At 37.9% G+C, this 18,909-nt stretch overlaps 1 protein-coding gene across 1 annotated transcript; it reads left to right on the top strand.

The window, feature by feature from the left end:
* Positions 8,157-15,478, top strand: LOC18783502 (methionyl-tRNA formyltransferase). Its single transcript, XM_020558879.1, has 11 exons — positions 8,157-8,671; positions 8,774-8,836; positions 9,565-9,699; positions 10,030-10,132; positions 11,143-11,213; positions 11,332-11,436; positions 13,361-13,394; positions 14,090-14,190; positions 14,334-14,393; positions 14,453-14,656; positions 15,175-15,478. Exons 1-11 carry the CDS (start codon positions 8,555-8,557, stop codon positions 15,292-15,294), a joined length of 1,113 nt encoding a protein of 370 aa, XP_020414468.1. The 5' UTR covers positions 8,157-8,554; the 3' UTR covers positions 15,295-15,478.

Here is an 18,909-nt window from a genome sequence, read left to right as displayed (position 1 = left end):
CATGGTATCAGAGCGGCGATCTTAGAATTGCTGACTCTAGTTTCAAATCCCTACCGCCGCAATGGGGGTTGATGATTTTTTCAACCCTCATAGATGTAGCATCATCGACTCCTCTCCTTCTCAACCAACCATAGCCGAGTTGAGTGCTCAGATGGCTCAGCTCCTACAGATGCAGATTTTGGCCCTGAATTTGATCCTGAATTCGGATCCTATTTTGATGACCTCGAACCCGATCCGGAATCAGGATCCTATTTTGACGACCCCGACTATGACGACGACGACAACCTCGACCCCCACTCCGATGATGACCCCGACCCTGAATTTGTCTCTGATTCAAACCCCGATCCCGACTTCGACTCCTACTTTGGCCCCGCCTCAGGATTAGATCCCGATCCGAATTCCTGCTAAACCTATATCCCATGCCTCTTCCGATGCACAAATTATGACTTCTCGATTAACGACCTCGACACATGGACTAGATTACGCATATTGTGGTGATTCGGGGCACACTCGTGAGACTTGTTTTAAATTGCATGGCTACCCCGATTGGTGGGCTACTCTTAAAGATCGAGGACAACGCAATACGACCAGTAATGGTACTGGTTATGGATTCCATACTTCCGATAAGATTGATTCTAAGAGCTGGATAATTGATTCCGGTGCAAGTGATCATATGACATTTGATCCTAATGTTTTCTGAATACTACACAACCTTGACGAACTTGTATTGCAAATGCCAATGGAGTTACTTATCCTGTGACAGGGGCTGGCACTGTTGCACTCTCATCCTCTCTCTCACTGTCTAATACTTTACTTGTTCCATCTTTATCCACTAAATTGTTGTCAGTTAGTCAGCTGACTGAACAATTGAATTGTTGTGTACTCATTTACCCGAGTTTTTGTTTGCTTCAGAATATTCACACTAAGGAGATTCTTGGTCGTGGTACTAAGAAATGGGGGCTATATTATGTCAATGACTTCAGTCCCAGCGTGGCTAATAGTGTGACGCATCCCTTTGATAGCAAACAAAAGCAAATCTGGTTGTGGCACCGTCACTTGGGACATCCGTTTTTTAGTTATATGAAGCATTTTATACCAAATTTATTCTCAGGTTTCAAGGACTCCGACTTCACATGTGATACTTGTATTTTGGCCAAGAGTCATCATGTGCCCTACCCGTTGAGTACGAACAAGTGTACTACTCCATTTATGTTAATTCACTTTGATGTTTGGAGACATTCACCTATCACTGCTCCTTTTGGTGTTTGATAGTTTGTCTCATTCATAGATGATTGTACACGGATGACATGACTTTATTTGCTGAAGAATAAAAAAGAAGTGTTTTCCTATTTTCAGTCCTTTCACAAACAGATGAAAACTCAGTTTAATGCTCAAATCCAGATTCTTCACTTAGACAATGGTGGAGAATTTGTCAATCATGACTTTTAGACTTACTTTCAACAACATGGAATTATCCATGAGACGACTTGTCCTTAGACACCGCAACAAAATGGTGTTTCTGAAAGAAAGAATCGACATCTTCTTGAAACTAGGGATAGCAATGGGTCGGGTAAGGGCCGGGTATGACAATACCATCCCCATCCCCGCTCTTCATCCCCGCCCCCGTCCCCAAACCCATCCCCATTTATTAGGTTTCGGGGAATCCCCGTCCCCGTCCCCGTTGGAGGACTATCCCCCATACCCACCCCGAATTCCCCTTTTTTTGCATAAAAAAATATTTATCATACATTTTAACATGAAGTTTCATATTAAATTATCATTCAACACATCCAAATTAACTATAAAGTTCAACTCAACTATTCAAAATCACATCAATATGAAATTCCATAGAAAATTAGGAAGAATTAGGAGAGGGAAGTTAACTTAGGGTTAAACATAAATATTATAATTATATATTTATTTATTTATTTAAATATAAACATATATATTTTCGGGTCGGGTTCGGGGATGGGGACGCCGATACCATCCCCTCCCCATACCCGTCGGGAATTTTTCATGTTCAGGGATCCCCGTACCAGATACCCATTTAGCCCCGAAATCTCCCCCCGTTGGGGTCGGGGACCCGACGAGGACCCTCCCCTACGGGGATTTTTGCCATCCCTACTTGAAACCGCCCGAGCACTTCTGATTAGCGCTCATGTTCCTGGCCATCACTGGGATGATGCTATTGTCACCGCAGTTCACCTGATCAACCGCATGCCTTCTGGTGTATTGATCTTTAAAACTCCCTTACAGGTGCTTGTGCAACTTAGACCTCTTCCCTCTGTTTTGGTACTCACACCCCGAATCTTTGGATGTGTGGCTTTCGTTCATCTTCACAAAAATCAACGTAGCAAACTTGATCCCTGTGCACTTCGTTGTGTTTTTATGGGTTATGCCACTCATCAGAAAGGCTACCGCTATTATCACCCTTCTACTCGATGTACCTATATCACTTTGGATGTGACCTTTCTGGAATTTGAGCTGTTCTTCCATGACCCATCATCCAATTCTACGTTTTAGGGGGAGATACGAAGTGAAGAGCAGAATTGGAGCAACTTGGAAAACAAAGAAATTCTCCTATGTACAGAAATGATCGATCGTCCCGAGTCTAGAGCACAAGATTACTCTCTGCCGAAAAGCGATCAATCGCCCATTCATAGCGATCAATTGCCTGACCCACCTGATCCATGCAAAGATATTTTTGATCCGAGTCTCACACCTACCGACAATACAGAACAACAAGATGAAGATCCTCCCTTTAACTCAATAGTACCAACAAACCAATCCCCTGAGAATATCGTTGAGGTAACTACTCCTACTAGACTTGTGCATTTAGAGGATAAAACTATTGGATATCAATTACCTTTCAGGCAAAATCGTGGGAAACCACCAAACCGTTATTCACCTGATATTGGCAAGACATCCAAGTATCCAATTGCAAATTATGTATCCACTGAGAAGCTGTCTGAACCACTCAAGGCTTTTGTGAATCAGTTGTCTGTTATCCATATTCCAACGAAGGTCTCTGAAGCATTGAAAGATCCTAAGTGGGTCTAAGCTATAAAAGAGGAGATGAAAACTCTTGAGAAAAATCAGACTTGGACATTAGACACTATACCACGAGGCAAGACTTGTAGCAAAAGGGTACAGACCTATGATATAGACTATGAAGAAACCTTTGCTCCAGTTGCAAAGTTAAACACCGTCAGAGTCTTATTGTCCCTTGCAGCTAATTTGGATTGGCCACTACACCAATTTGATGTAAAAAATGCTTTTCTACATAGCGAACTCACGGAGGAGGTGTACATGGACATTCCTCCTGGATATAACACTACTCAGACTAGAACAGTTTGCAAGTTACGAAAAGCATTATATGGATTGAAACAGTCACCACGTGCATGGTTTGGACGGTTCACCATGGCAATAAAGAACAATGGTTTCAAACAGTGCAATTCAGATCATACTCTATTCTTGAAACATCGAAAAAGGAAGGTAACAACATTAATAATCTATGTTGATGATATGATTATTACTTTGAATGATAAACAAGAAATATCACAGCTACAAGACTATTTGGCTACTAGTTTGAGATGAAGGATCTAGGTGGACTCAAGTATTTCTTGGGAATTGAGATGGCTCGATCGCAACAAGACATATTTCTCTCTCAACGGAAATATGTCTTGGACTTGTTGACAGACACAAGAATGCTAGATTGCAAACCTGCGGACACTCCTATTGTTCAGAATCTTCATCTTGGAGAATATCCGGATCAAGTTTCAACTAACAAAGAAAGATATCGAAGGTTAGTGGGAAGATTGATCTATTTGTCACATACTCGGCCAGACCTTGCTTATGCGGTGAGCATTGTCAGTGAATTTATGCACTCTCCAAGTGAAGACCACATGAATGCAGTTCTTCGGATACTTAGATATTTGAAGTCTGCACATGGAAAAGAACTTCTGTTCTCAAAGCATGGTCATCTAAATATTGATGGTTATTCATATGTAGATTGGGCAGGTAATGTAACAAATAGAAAATCCACATCGGGTTACTTCACATTCGTGGGAGGTAATTTGGTGACATGGAGGAGCAAGAAACAAAATGCAGTAGCTTTATCCAGTGCAGAAGCTGAGTTCAGAGGTATGACTAAAGGGATTTGTGAACTTCTTTGGTTAAGAAAGTTGCTTATTGAACTTGGGTATAAACCTACATCCACAATGAATCTCTTTTGTGACAACAAGGCTGCTATAGCCATTACACATAATCCAGTTCAACATGATCGTACTAAACATGTTGAGGTGGATCGACACTTCATCAAACAGAAGCTTGAGGCTAAAGCGATTTCCAGTAAAGCATTCCACAATTCACTGGATCAGTTGGGCATTGGCGACATCTATGCACCAACGTGAGGGGGAGTGTTGGCGTGACTTGTAGATATTCACTTACTTTCCTTACACACCAAGAATTCCTATTATAATTGTAATTGATTTACTTTAATTCCTGATTTCCTACAGTAAATAGATTTATGAATTTATTATTTACTTGCCCATTCAGGTTTCGTTGTATTATAAATATGACCTCCTATAAGGAGAAGAATACACAGAAAATTCACACAAACAAATATTCTCGCATGGTTTTCATATTTTAGCACAAATGACCTAACAACAACAAGAATTCCATTAAAGATTTGCAGTTGTAATCCAAGGATCAGCACAAAGTCAAGGTAGAAGGGCCAGGTCAATGTTGGTCGTTACTTGTGGGGCTCTCTGTTCGTTTCCGTTTTTTTCTTTCCTTTTCTTCGTTGTTTAGTCAAGTGCAACTGTTATGGGGTCCTTCTGCAAGCTGCAACTCAAAGGCACAGACAAAGATTAGTCACACTCAAAGGAAAAATGACAATGAAGAAGCTTTGCTTGCCTTTTTTACTTCTTTTCTTCTTCTTTTTTCCTTCTTCCAATTGAAACATTTCAAATCCTTCAATCTTTTACTCCTTTCCCTATTTCCTGTGTTGGGGTTCTGTTGTCTTGCTAATCCAACAAGATAGTCTCCATGGAAATGTCATGCCAAATGCGTAAATTTAGTCATATTCTTATAACTAGCGGAGACGTAAGATTCAGTCAAATTTCAACTCTCTTTTTAAGAAATGAATGTAATTTGTTTTTACGGTAATATTTACTTGCAGTAATAATGTGTGGGAGAAACATGAGCGTTAGACCATCTCCAACCATGTTGGGGCTATACTCAAATATCCACTCTTCAAAATACAACTATACATGTATTTTCAGGACTCAAATTTTTTTTTTTTAAATCCTACCTTGCAGACTCATAATTTGAGTAAGCAATTTTATTAAATTGTTTAAGAATGATTAACCCCTAATTTTTTTTTTCTTGTTAATTTTTCTTGACATTATTTTTGTTTCAATACTCGTGATTTAATTTTCTAAACATTTTAACCTAAAAAAATTAAAATTCCAAAACATAATAGAATTTCACTTAAAAATAAAAACAAGTACAACACCATACGTATGCCAGGAATAATTCGAACCCTTCATTGAAGCCATTGCCATAATTTTCTTCCATTTTTACTTTTACTTTTACTTTTACTTCATTGGATTCCTTTATCCTCATTCAATAATGTTTTGAACTTTTGCCCACCTCCACTTGTGTTCTTCAATTATTTTCTGAACCATTTCTCATCCCCTATTGTCTTGTTTCAATCATGTTCTGAACCATTGCTCAACTTTTTCCATCTCACTTTATTAGATTCCCTTATCTTTCCCTATCTTTTCTTGTCTTCATTCAATTATTTTATGAACCATTTCCCATCTTGTCTTGTTTCAATCACATTCTAAACCATTGCTAATCTTTGTTCATGTCACTTTATTGGATTCCCTTATCTTTCCCTATCTTTTCCTATCTTCATTCAATTATTTTCAAACATGTAGGTCATCTCATTCTCTTGTCTATTTAAGAAGTGTTATTCTACTGAATTGACCACACAATATCCTTCAATTCTCCTTCTTACAATGAATTCATGTGGGAAGGCTATACAAAATTTCTTCAATGATGATTCTGATGATGATGATGACCTTCATCAACATAGGGTTGCGATGGCTGTTCAACACCATACTGCTGGAGCAATATGCTCAACAATCCAAACATGGTGGTTTTGTTGCAGGCCGTGAATACAATAATCGGAAGAGAGAAAAACATCATAAGAGTCTCATGGAGGACCACTTTATCCCCTAGTGGACTTTCACAGGCGGTTCCGCATGAGAAGAGAGCTTTTCTATCGCATCTTGAATGATGTTGTTGCACATGAGCCATACTTTACCTAGAACATAGAAGCTTGTGGACGACAAAGTCTATCCCCATAGCAAAAGCTAACATCCATTTTTCGAATGAATGACTATTTATAGAGTTTGGAATAAGTTTTGGGGTTGGATCTGATTTAAATTAATTATAAATATTATTTTGACCGTTGGATTTAAATTTGAGCTGTTGGATATGAAATTTTACCTTTGAGATTGCCTAAAATGAACCATAATCGTTGATTTTATAGCTGTTGGAATATATTCAAAAAAAAAAAAAACAGCATATCAGATTATTTGAAAAAGTAGCCGTTGGCCATCAATAATGAAATGGGAATATGCTTTTTTGCACTTGTCAGCGGGCCCAACCAATTTGGTCATCGCATGGGCTTCCAGCCAAAATTTAAAATTAAAAAAAAATAAAAAAATAAAAAAAAGAAGCTGATTTTGGGCCTAAAAATTATCAGTCCAGGCAATAATGGGTCTAGAATTCCACCCCAAATTTGAGATTTCTCAAATTTTCACCTCTCAAAATACATGGGTTGGAAAAGATTTTTGGATTAAAAACTCAAAATTTGAGTTTCCACCCCTTGGGTTGGAGATGGTCTTAGGGAGGGGTGCTTGCGCTTGCCTTGCTCGAGTAGCCTTTCGCCTTTGGCTTCCTCTTTCTAGCTCTAGTTATCTAGTTGCCTGGCATTTGCTTGATCTGCCCCGTCTTTTCTGACATACAACATATTACCTGCAGTAATAATGCGTGGGAGAAATATGTCTTGCTTGCTCTGCTCCGCCTTTTCTTACATATCAAGGCAACAGTAAATCATAAATTCACAAGGAATTCACATGTTATAATACGTGTAAATGCCAATTGAATTTTTAGGTATGTACAGGATAACTACCTCGAATTTTAATTTTTACTATTAACCACCTGAACTTTGTACATTGTTGTAATTTACTATCTACGGAATGTATTTTTCATTTCTCCTTTAAAACTTATCACGTGCTCCTCACGTGGATGGATGTTTTAGTGTATCTACATGTTGGGCCTCGTTGATGAAGGGAATGTTGACTTATTGGCCCAATAAATAATAAATCTTGTTAATATATACATAATTGTAAAAAAATATTTAAATGAAGTTGTAAAAAAAATTACAAATAAAATTGCAATACATAAGTCAAATTTGGCATGGGCACATATCAGCCCGTTTAGTGATCCGACACAAGGACGGCCCGATCTTATTTGGACTAGGGCCATAAGCTCGGGCCGAAATTAATAATTTTCATAAATAGACGAGCCTGACATTACCCGTTTATTAAATGGGCCGACTCTAAACAGGTCGAGCTGGGTTGAACCGGGCCTCTACCCTTAATTAAGCACACAAGTTGAGGAAATTTTGGCCCCCTAATTAATTTTACGCAACACGCCTACATTTTAATGATTTTTTGTAAATTAAAACAAGTAGTCCCGATCACTTAGACCACAGGAGTCCAAGAGATTGTGGTCACTCACCGTTGGATATTAATCCAATGGTTCAAAAACGTTTCTTAAAATGAGTGCAAGAGTGAGTGAACCATTAAATTTACATCCAACGGTGAGTGACCACAAATCTCTTGGACCCCTGTAGTCCAAGAGATCAGGACCGTTAAAACAAGAGCTAAATGTCAAAATGAGTTACTCATTTGGCTAATTTAGTCTTCTATTTTCTCTTGTTAGCCTAATAAAATACATGAACTCAATTGACCAATTTGCAAAAACATAGACTAAATTAGTAAAATGCATAAAACACATGAAATTTTTTGACATTTAACACATATTTTTTCTAATAGTAATGAACTAAATTGGCTAACTTGAGGAAACACGACTAATAAATTGGCCAAATTAAATACACAATTACTAAATCGGGCCAAATAAGTAAAACACAAGAACAGTTTTGACCTTTTTTTTTTTTGGTCAAGAACAGTTTTGACCTTAACTTAAAGGCTTTAAGCAAAAAATAAAAAATAAAAACCTTTAAAATCAGTTTCAGTTCCAATTTAAAAGTATAAATTGGCTAATTAAAATAGTTCGAGTCTCAAGTTTTCAAAAAAAATATATATATCGGGGCCAAATTGACAGTAAGTATGAAGTTTAAGTTGAGGGAGCAAATTGGCAGATTGGTGAAACTGAAATTAGAAGAAGCGGATAACGCATTCTTCTGTTTTTAGGTGCCAAAGATAAAAAACTGAAAATAATTTGAGGAACTGGAATGAATTCGTCACTAGTGTTTCGTCGCTTCTGGTGCTTCAATGCCGCAACTTCATCTTCTTCTACTCTATGCTTCGCTTCCAACAAGAAGCCCCTCGTCTTCTTAGGCTCTCCTCAGGTCTCTTCTCTCTCTCTCTCTCTCTCTCTCTCTCTCTCTCTACATAAATACATATGTGTACATTTGTCCTCATGATGACATAAAATGCTTACTTTTCTGAAGGTATCTGCAACTGTTCTTGATGCCCTTCTCAACGCATCCACTGCTCCGGACTCTTTGTTTGAGGTATTTGAAACAAATTTTCCTTTGGGTCGAGCTATATGCCCCCTTTATTCTCAGCTTAAAATGGGTTTTCTTTCTATTTCTTGAGTAAAATCTTTCGACTTTTTATTTTTTGTTATGTTATAAGTAACCGCATATCATCTAACTCTCATGTTTGGTCTTTAAGGGACTAAGATTTGTTGTCCTTGTAAACTGATTTTAACTGAGGTTTCTAATAAATTGCAGCTTGGTTGGCATGAAAAAATTGGCTTGGGATGCACTTATGGTGGCTTCATCTTAGGATGCCACTAGTATTTCTCATTTTGATGATTTTAGTGTTTGTCTTATCGGTTTGTATACAATTTAGAAGATGTGACTTGCCCTTTTAGTACATTATGCGGAAGGAGCCGTCATATTGGATGTTTAAAAATCGTAAATGGAGTAAGTTTTAATCATTTGGCTGTGTTGCAGTTATCCCGTTTCATTGTGTTGCTAGGTCATAAGGCATAGCTACGGGATCGATTGGTTCAGTTTTATGTCAAAACTTGTTAAAATTTTGGCATATTGTGTATAGGTTTACTAATATTGCAATCCTTGAAGGAATGATCTTTGATACACACAAATAAAAAATAAAAAATAAAAAATCTCAGTAGGGACTCATCTTGCCCAGTAAAAAAGATGATACTATTTAGATTGTGCAGAAACACTGGGTAATTGCTTGCAGTATGAATGATGAATTTGTTGTGATGTAGGTTGCAGCAATTGTTACTCAGCCGCCATCCAGAAAGTCTAGGGGGAAAAAGTTGATGCCTTCTCCTTTAGCACAGCATGCTCTTGACAGAGGCTTCCCTTCCAACCTTATTTTTACTCCTGAACGGGCTGGAGAGGTAGTTTTCTATCATAATTTGGTAGGAAATGATTTCCCTACTTATTCTTTCCGAGTAATCAATGTAGTCACTAGTGATGTAGTTAGGAAAACCCTTGACTTAACTGTAGGAATTTCTATATTGGGGTGGTATTCCTGATGTGGAGCTGCAACTTTTGCAATTCTAATGCTGAAGATCATAGCTTCACAATTGTTACCATCAATAACCTAATACTGCTTCTTTTTGCTCTGGAACAATTAAAAAAGGTTTCCATGCATTCCCATTGTTTCTAAAAGTTTCTTTCATAGAATTTAGATGAAAAGGGTTCATTTTTATTTGCTGTTTGTGCAGGATGTGTTCTTATCCAACTTAAGAGATTTGCAGCCAGAACTTTGCATTACTGCTGCATATGGGAATATTTTACCTAGCAAGTTTCTAAATATCCCAACATCGGGTTAGTTGAATCAACTTTCCTGAAAGTTTTGGTCTCTGCTACATATTAATTTCCATTAACATAAATGGGCCGTGCTTATTTGTTAAACTAATATATTTGTGTGTAACCAATTTATATTTGAATTCTGCGTTTGACTTTTGAAATTATGGTTATCATCTGGGCATGCTTACCTGGAATGGGAACCATTTACATTCCTCCTCATTCCAACATTTATTTAGAGTAAAAGAATCAGGAGAAATGTGGGGTCCATCGATCCCACATAAAATCAGGACACCCATTTCGGGGTTTTCAGACTTGGGAATGGGATGAACTGACCAGGAAAGAACACATGTTCTTATGATACAGCAGTTGGACCTGTCATTTTAATAATACCAAAAACATCATTATTAGTCCATAACCAAATACATGTTAGCAACGGGAAACAATTGCATCATGCATTTCATAGTCCTGTTTCAATAGCGCCAGGAATTTCTATTTCTATGTTTGTAGAAAAATACTTTCAAAAAGTAATTATAAATATATAAAATTAGTTTGTAGAAAAAACATTCTTGTAATAGTTATAGAATATTTTGGATAGTAAGTTTTTCATTTTAAATATAGCAGTAATAAACAGTGGAAAAAAACTTTCTTTGAAAGGTATTGTGGTAGCCTAATTATAATCAAATTTTCTTTTGGCCTTTGAAATATTTTTAGTAGTTGACAAAAAGTATAAGTTATTTTGTCCAATGGCATTTTCGTAATCAAACTGGGTTTATTTCGGTGCAGAAATTAATGTAGTTGATTTCTGCAGTGTATTCATTTAGTGACTAAGCCTAATTAGATGTTCATTTTAGTCTACCATATTGATATTTTCCTTTAATATGACATCTTTGATTTAAAATGTGAACTGACTAGTTGCATATCTTGAGTGAACATAAATGACTTGACAGTAAAGTTGAGAGATATTTGCTATCTTGAAACTTGATCTGGTGCTAGCATTATTTCTCAATCCAAAGTGACAATTGTCTCAGGCACGGTCAATATACACCCAAGTCTTCTGCCATTATATCGTGGTGCTGCACCCGTTCAAAGAGCCTTGCAGGTTTCTTTGTTTCGATGTTCCTTATCTTGTATGTTAAAAATATTTGCATTTTATTTTATAGTCACATTGTAAATTTCAGAATAAGAAGTATGTCTGCATGTTTGAATTTCTGAATCAGGACGGTGTTAAAGAAACAGGAGTATCCTTAGCATTCACTGTCCGTGCACTGGATGCTGGACCTGTCATTGCCTGTGAAAGAATGGAAATTGAAGATCAAATTAAGGTATGAATGATTCTAAATTTTTAGGATCAATCTAATCTGTGTTATTTGTTGGTCTGATTTGGTAATGATTTTTCTGGATCAAGTAGTAAGTTGGTAACTGACAGCCCTTGAGGGGCAAGATTTGCTTACACACGATGGTTTCTCTATACATGCTATGATATATCTTAGTGCGTACAAGTTAATTGCAATTCCTAGTCAAAAAGAAGGAGAGAAAAGATTAATCTTCGTCTGTTTGATGTTATGTTTTTGGGTTCATCTGACGTGTGTTATTTAGGTGTCCGAGTCTATTGATTTGTCTGGATCAAGTAGTAGCTGACATGCCTTAAGGTGCAAGATCCATGATACATGGTTTCTGTGTACATCATGTTGTGATATATTTTGGTGCCTACAAGTTAGTTGCACTTCCCAGCCAAAAAGGAGAGAAAAGGTTGATCTTCATGAATGCAATGTGCAGACATGCACACTCGCGTACACACATAGCTGCAATCGTAACAGTGAGAATTTAGGAAATTTGGTTTATGGAGAAGGAAAATTTATATAGGGGCTAAAATGAACATCTAACTACGCTTAGACAGCATCACCGAATCCTAGAGAGAAGCATATGCTTGCGGGAAATTTCTGTAAGTATATTCATCTCAAAATAAAGGTTCATGAGCATTATATAGAGTTCTACTAGGCTGGCTACTAAATGTAATTCATGAATCCCAACTATAAAATGATACATACATGGCACCAACAATTATTAGGAACTACAAAGATGCAATTTGTAGAAGCAAAACCTAAGAAAAACCCTAGGTAACAGAAGCACTAAAGGGCATGAAATCTTTCATTTATGTCATGATTCAATTGATGATTTTTATCATCTATGATTGAAGTGCTATCTGAAAGGGGTCCACCTTTCCGTTTGACAAGATACTTTTGGTGACCCTCTCCTCCAGTTGAGATAATCTGATCACCCACACCTGAATTTTCTTATTCAGTTGTGGGGAGATGGAAGATGAGCTTTTGAACATTTGGTCATGCCTCCTTTGGTAAAGGAACTAAGTCAATGGGCTTCCGAGGGAGTAATACACTATCTCAAAGGTGTTGTAACCTTTTGACCTATTCCCTGGCCACATATGAATATGCAGGCGTCATGTCCAGCATAATTGTATTGGTGTTATTTATGGTGTAACTGCTTATAAACATACGCCAGATGCCATGTACCATGTATTTCGGTATCATCAAGGAGCGAAGAGCACATGGACTAAAATTGGTATAAATCAATCCTTGATCAGCAGCTCATCTACTAGACCATTAAACTCCGCATGTTTCACTTGGATTTATACAATCTTCTTTAACCTTTGGAAGTTGTGGTCTTGTACAAAGTTGATGACATGCTCTGATATAATGCACTAGAGGAAGTTAATTGGGTAGCTCTTGAGGATTCACATAGGAGAAGTCCCCCTGCAGCTTACTAACTTCTTCCGACATTGGGGAAGCAGCAGTGGCTGATTTCTTGACTTATTTCATTATATAAAATTATAACTCCAATTCCCTTGCTTTCCAATTGGAGCCTCTTCTTGGTAAGAATGGGGGGAATTCTTCATGATTTTCTTCACCTTATTATATTATGCATTTCAGCATCACTTGTTGGCTTCAGCACGATGCTTTTGATATATATATATATATATATATTTTTTTTTATTTTGCCTTTGGGTGTGGGGGATTGGTAGGGCTCCGTTCCTTTGGGTGTGGAGGGTTGGGAGGGGTTTGTTCCTTTATAGTCCTGCTTGGCTTTTGTGAGTGGCAGTACTGCTACTCTGAAATGCACTCTGTCTTGGATCTGAACCTTTTCAATTGTTCATGGTTTTCAATATAATTTTAGGGTTGCTGCCAGTTCAGAAACATTTTCTTAATAATATTTATTCTGGTTTGCATGCAGGCACCGGAGCTACTTGATTTGCTATTTTATGAAGGTGTGCTTTGTTTTTCATAAGAAACTTGTCTTTTAGTTTATAACGTATTTCTACTATAGTTTAATATTGAGTCTAGTGGGTTAGTGCTTTTGTAATCAGTGGCAGATTACAATTATTCTATTGTGCAAATGGTATCATCTATTAGAGAACTTTCTAAATAAAGTTTCTTCTGGGTCTTTCTTTTGGTGCATAATCCTAGTGTCTGTTCTCTGGTTTCAAGTTGGTTTATTATTTGTTTCTAGGTTCCCGTATGGTTCTAATTTGAGCCCCAATATTTGTTTCAAATTTTGGGGCCCCAATTGAATTATTGTGACCGTCCTCTTTCTAAGAAGATTTCCATTCGTTTATTCTTTTTCATTATTAAGTTCCAATGAAGTTTTCAAGTGTCCATACAAAAGGTGTCTTACTAAAATGAAATAGACTTAATTTATGGATACCTCCTTTGCCTTGCAAGACATCCAGCCATTGTCCTGTGCAACTGTCCTGATCAAAAGACAGCCATGACTTAAGTTGTGGTGTTAGTCTTTGGCATTTATTGTTTCTCATGTATCATTTTGCTGAGGATATTCAATGAGCAAGTCACTTTTGTGCTACATGGTTTTAGTCTCTATGCCAGTAAAGTCAATATTACCAATTTTGTGCATCTTTTGGTTCAGCTACATTTCAATGACGTAACCTACTCTTTTATTATGCAGGATCTAAACTATTGATTCGTGAGCTTCCTTCTATATTTGATGGATCGGCTAAAGTGAAAGCACAGCCCCAGGATGACTCCAAAGCTACCTTAGCTCCCAAGGTACACCATGCAGTTGAAATGACTAGTATGTTTCTGGATAATCAATATTTGACCAATTATTCTGCTGCAGCAGACTGGGGCCCAATATGCTTTCTATGCTCACAGGTTATTTTAAGTTTAAGTTCATTTTTTGTTTTACATAGATTGCTTCTGAGGAGTCGTGGCTATCTTTTGATGAGGAAGCTCCAGTCCTACATAATAAGGTATGCTCTCTTCTTTTCCTTAAATTGGACTACAGAGTCATGACATGCAACCTCTTTAGGTTCGTGCCTTTGCAGGGTGGCCTGGAACTCGAGCTAAAGTTGTAATTGTTGACAACAAAAGTGGTCAAGACAAAATCACGGAGCTTAAAATTATCACCACGAAAGTTTGCAGCCGTAGCAATATTCAGGTCAATCAAGCAGATGAGATCACTTTTATAAAGCCTGCACTAGTATTTCCATGTGGAGGGGGCACAGCCCTTGAGGTGCGTTCTGTCAATGTTTGTTATCGTCTAGTATTTCTGCTAGCTTAGAGGTCAAAATGCAGACGATGTGCTCTTGCATTTTTATTTGCTGAACTGATTTCTCTTTGAGCTATATATTTGTTGTCCAAGGTTTTATATTCCAACACCGTCTTCAAGTGTTTTTCTTTTTCTTTTTTTTTTTAATCTTCTACCATTGAATTATGGGATCTATAATCAAACTGAAAAGAGTACTGCTAACCTCACTATATTTACCAAATTTTGTTTACAAATCTGGGCCCACTTCGAACCTCTTTGTTTTTTTTTTTTTTTTTTCAGTGATACGTGAACACCTCTTTCATTTCGGTGAGCCTAACATTATTGATCCAAAAATACATCTTCTGCATTTGTCTTCGTCTTGAATCTAAAATACTTATTGGAAAAGGCATATATACAATGATGAGCTTTTTTTTATCACTTCTCAAGCAAAATGTGCTCTGCATTGTGACCTGATAATTTTCGTGCATTGACAATTTATCTAGGTGTTGGAGATTCAGCTTCCAGGTAAGAAGGTAATGAGTGCAGCTGCCTTCTGGAATGGTGTACGTGGTCAAAAGCTGAAGATATTAAGTGCTGCTTATGAAAACGATCATTTACATTAGTTTTCAATTTTGAGCAAATTCATCGAGTAATATTGTGTCATTATCGGTAATTTAATTCTTTTGATTAATTTTATTGGAAATACATGTAACATAATATGTTATCTACTGAAATTCTTTCCTGTATTTGTCCCTAAATTTCATTGGAAATGTATGTAATTCTTCTCAGTTATGGTGATTTTATTTTTAGCAAATGGCAAAGATAAGGAGCCTTTCATCTTTACTTGTAAATCAAAGGTTGATGCATACAAAAATACAAGTTTCAGCACACATGTCGAACTTTTGTAAGATGCAATGACTCTCTGTGTACGAAGCCAAGTATTTTTCTAGAGATAAAACTGATCAAATGTAACATCTACATCTTTCTCTAACTTGGGAAGCAACCATTTAAAGGCAACAATGTACATGATAGAAAAGTAGTCTAGCCCTTCAAATTGGGGTATCCTTTTACTCCCACCATACTTTCTTTCTCTGTGGGCGCCTCTATCCCGACCTTCCATTATTCTGATCCAAGAATGACCCTAACATTTTGTATGTCCACTTGCTGGCAACAAGAAGGAATCGCCACCGGCTTCATCTTTGTTGTGGATTTGGCCCTTTTGACCGCTGGCTCATCTGATGAAGGGACCGACGATTTTTAGTAAGAGGAGCACGCGAGTCGCTCTGTCTCACTTCCTCTTGTACATCCACCGCTCATCTGCAACCACTGATGGTTTGAAAGTCTTAGTTCTCCGAGATTCAGCCATTCAGTTGACACATTACTTTGGCCGGAATTTCCTTACACAACGTACACGATATATTACATGTCATGTTTTAACTAGATTGTTTAGTCACTCAGTCATGCTATCTAACACGAACAGCCTTCATGTGTCTCTTTAAGAGCAACTCCACCCCTTAGGGCAAAGTCTAAGGCAAGGGCAAGCAAGGGCTGACACTATTCACATGAATAGTGTCAGCCTTGCCATTTGCGGTTCCACCCACAAGGGCAAAGTCTAGGGCAAGTCTAGGGCAATTACTATTCATTGTACTTTATTTCCTATTTTTTTAATACTTTAAATCATTAATTTTGATAATCTTTTGTAATTAAATTTTCGGATAAGATTTTCGGATGTGAATCTCGGTTGCCACGTGTCTTATTCCAGATAAAATTTTCGGATATTCATTAATAAAAATTATAATCTCAGATTTCCGATAAAATTTTCACCCTCTAAAATTGTGCCGCGTGTCCCATGTCAGATAAGATTTTCAGATAATTTTAAAAAATTATAATGTCATATTTCAGATAAGATTTTCACCCTCTAAAATTGTGCCACGTGTCCCATGTCTGATAAGATTTTCAGATATTTTTTTACAAATAGTGATCTCAGATTTCAGATAAGATTTTCACCCTCTAACATTGTGCCACGTGTCATCTCTATCTTCTGAATCCCTCTATATAACTACACCATCAACACCACTCCTCTCACACCATCTCTGATATATTCCTTCATTTCTCAGATTTTACAATTTCCCATTATACTCTCAATGTCAAACTTCAGGAGGGTGTTGGAGAGGCAACAAAAAGAATGGGAAGAAATCCGGCGTAGACGTGAGGAAGAAGATCGGGACGCCGATGAAGAAGAGGAAGAAATGCTTGAAGTAGCGGCGGTGTGTATGATGAATCAAGCAAGCAAACACCATCGTCGTCGTGCCCCGAATGTGGACAGACGCAGAGAGTCTCGGGGTAAGAATCTCTTGGAGGATTACTTTATCCCAAATTCGTTATATCCTGCTCATAAGTTTCGAGAGAGATATAGAATGCAGCCACATTTGTTCCAAAAAATCATGCATGATATTTGTAATTACGACACATACTTCATTCAAAAGCATGATGCTGTTGGAGTTTTGGGTCTTATCCTGGAGCAAAAACTTACAGCTGCTTTGCGGATGCTTGCTTATGGGGCATCTGCAGAGCAGGTGGATGAGATTGCAAGGATGGGAAAATCTACTATCTTAGAGTGCTTGGTGAGATTCTGTGATGCAGTGGAAAATTTGTACACGAGGGAGTACCTTCGCAAACCCACTCCGAGGGACCTGCAAAGGCTTCTACAAAAAGGCGAGGCTCGAGGTTTCCCAGGAATGATCGGAAGCATTGATTGCATGCATTGGTAGTGGAAGAATTGTCCTACTGCGTGGCAAGGAGAGTATGGGATTCGGAAGGGCCAAAAAAGTATCATTTTGGAGGCCGTAGCTTCATTCGACACTTGGGTTTGGCATGCCTTTTTTGGGGTTGCCAGATCTCAGAATGACCTCAATGTCCTTGGTCAATCCCCGGTGTTCGATGAGGTATTGCGAGGTCATTCCCCTCAGGTCACATACCAAATCAACAATACCGTATACTCTGGGGCCTACTACCTTGCCGACGGAATTTATTCTAGGTGGACGACATTCGTGAAAACAATTCCGAATCCCCAATCCGAGAAGGAAAGAAGCTTTGCTTCCTTTCAAGAAGGTTACAGGAAAGACGTGGAAAGGTGTTTCGGTATCTTGCAAGCTCGTTGGGCAATTATCAGGGGTGCTGCTCGGATGCTAGACGAGGAGGTGCTGAGGAGTATTATGATGACTTGCATCATCCTCCACAACATGATTGTGGAGGATGAGTATGACTACGATGCTCCAGAGGTGTTTGAACCCGATCCTATGAACACGGCGTTGACAAGAATATATGAAAGGCCGATAGGACCAAATGGACTACCATTGGAGCCCGAACCGTTACTTCAGGATGGTCGATTCAACAACCCCATGATTGATCGTTATCAAGAAATGCAATCTTCATATGTTCACGAAAGACGTCAAGTTGACTTGATCGAGCACTTGTGGCAGATGAAAGGCAATCACAATGGATGAAGGCTGATTTGTGCTTTGTTTGGATTTATGCTTTTTTTTTAATTATGCTTTGTTTTTGTGTGTTGTGTTTTGTGGAATTATTGCGAGGTCTTTTTTATTATTATGCTTTTATGTATGGTTTGTTTTGTGTGTTGTTTGCAATAAATGAAGGTTTGTTTTTAATTAATCTTTGTGAGGAATGCTCAAATGTTTTTAATAAGTAGTCCAATTATAGAATGCTTTTTTGATTGAATAAAAAAGAAACAATACAACAAATTAAAGGATAATACAACAATTATAAAAAAATACAACAATACAATCTAATGGTTTTCATCATTTAGCCAATCCGTATTGCTAGGTCCGTCGTCATGGAAAAGTTTTCTTCTCATCACATCCCTTCGTTTATGCTTCCAATAGGCCTTTGTTTCAGGAGACATATGGCTCGTATCCATGGCCATGATTTTCATCTCTTTTTCATCGTCGTCTTTTTCTTTTGCATGTTGCTTTTCAATTGCAAAGGCTTCCAATCGTGCCTTGTCCACTTCATCTCTCCTCAAGTCTCTTTCCAATCTTAGAGAGTTGTTCTTAGCTATTTGCTCGAATATTTGAACACAATCAATGTTCGAAGTGCCCCCTCTCTTGGCCTTTGCCGCCTTTCTCCCAATAGGTCTCGGCGGACGTGGGAGTGGTGACTCCGTTTCCATTAGGGAGTCCAATGGTGAATCGGTTAATGGCGATTCGTAGAGCGGCGTC

This window comes from Prunus persica, chromosome G3 (genome assembly GCF_000346465.2).
Source record: "Prunus persica cultivar Lovell chromosome G3, Prunus_persica_NCBIv2, whole genome shotgun sequence".
In the NCBI taxonomy this organism is placed as follows: Eukaryota; Viridiplantae; Streptophyta; class Magnoliopsida; order Rosales; family Rosaceae; genus Prunus; species Prunus persica.
Note: the sequence above shows the minus strand (reverse complement) of the source record. Positions and strands in the feature narration are given on the sequence as shown.

Excerpts from the sequence above, each read along its gene's own strand:
- LOC18783502 (XM_020558879.1), top strand. The coding sequence starts at position 8,555 with ATGAATTCGTCACTAGTGTTTCGTCGCTTCTGGTGCTTCAATGCCGCA. Across the intron at positions 8,672-8,773 it reads TCTTCTTAGGCTCTCCTCAG|GTATCTGCAACTGTTCTTGA; the intron begins GTCTCTTCTCTC and ends ACTTTTCTGAAG. Across the intron at positions 9,700-10,029 it reads CTCCTGAACGGGCTGGAGAG|GATGTGTTCTTATCCAACTT; the intron begins GTAGTTTTCTAT and ends CTGTTTGTGCAG.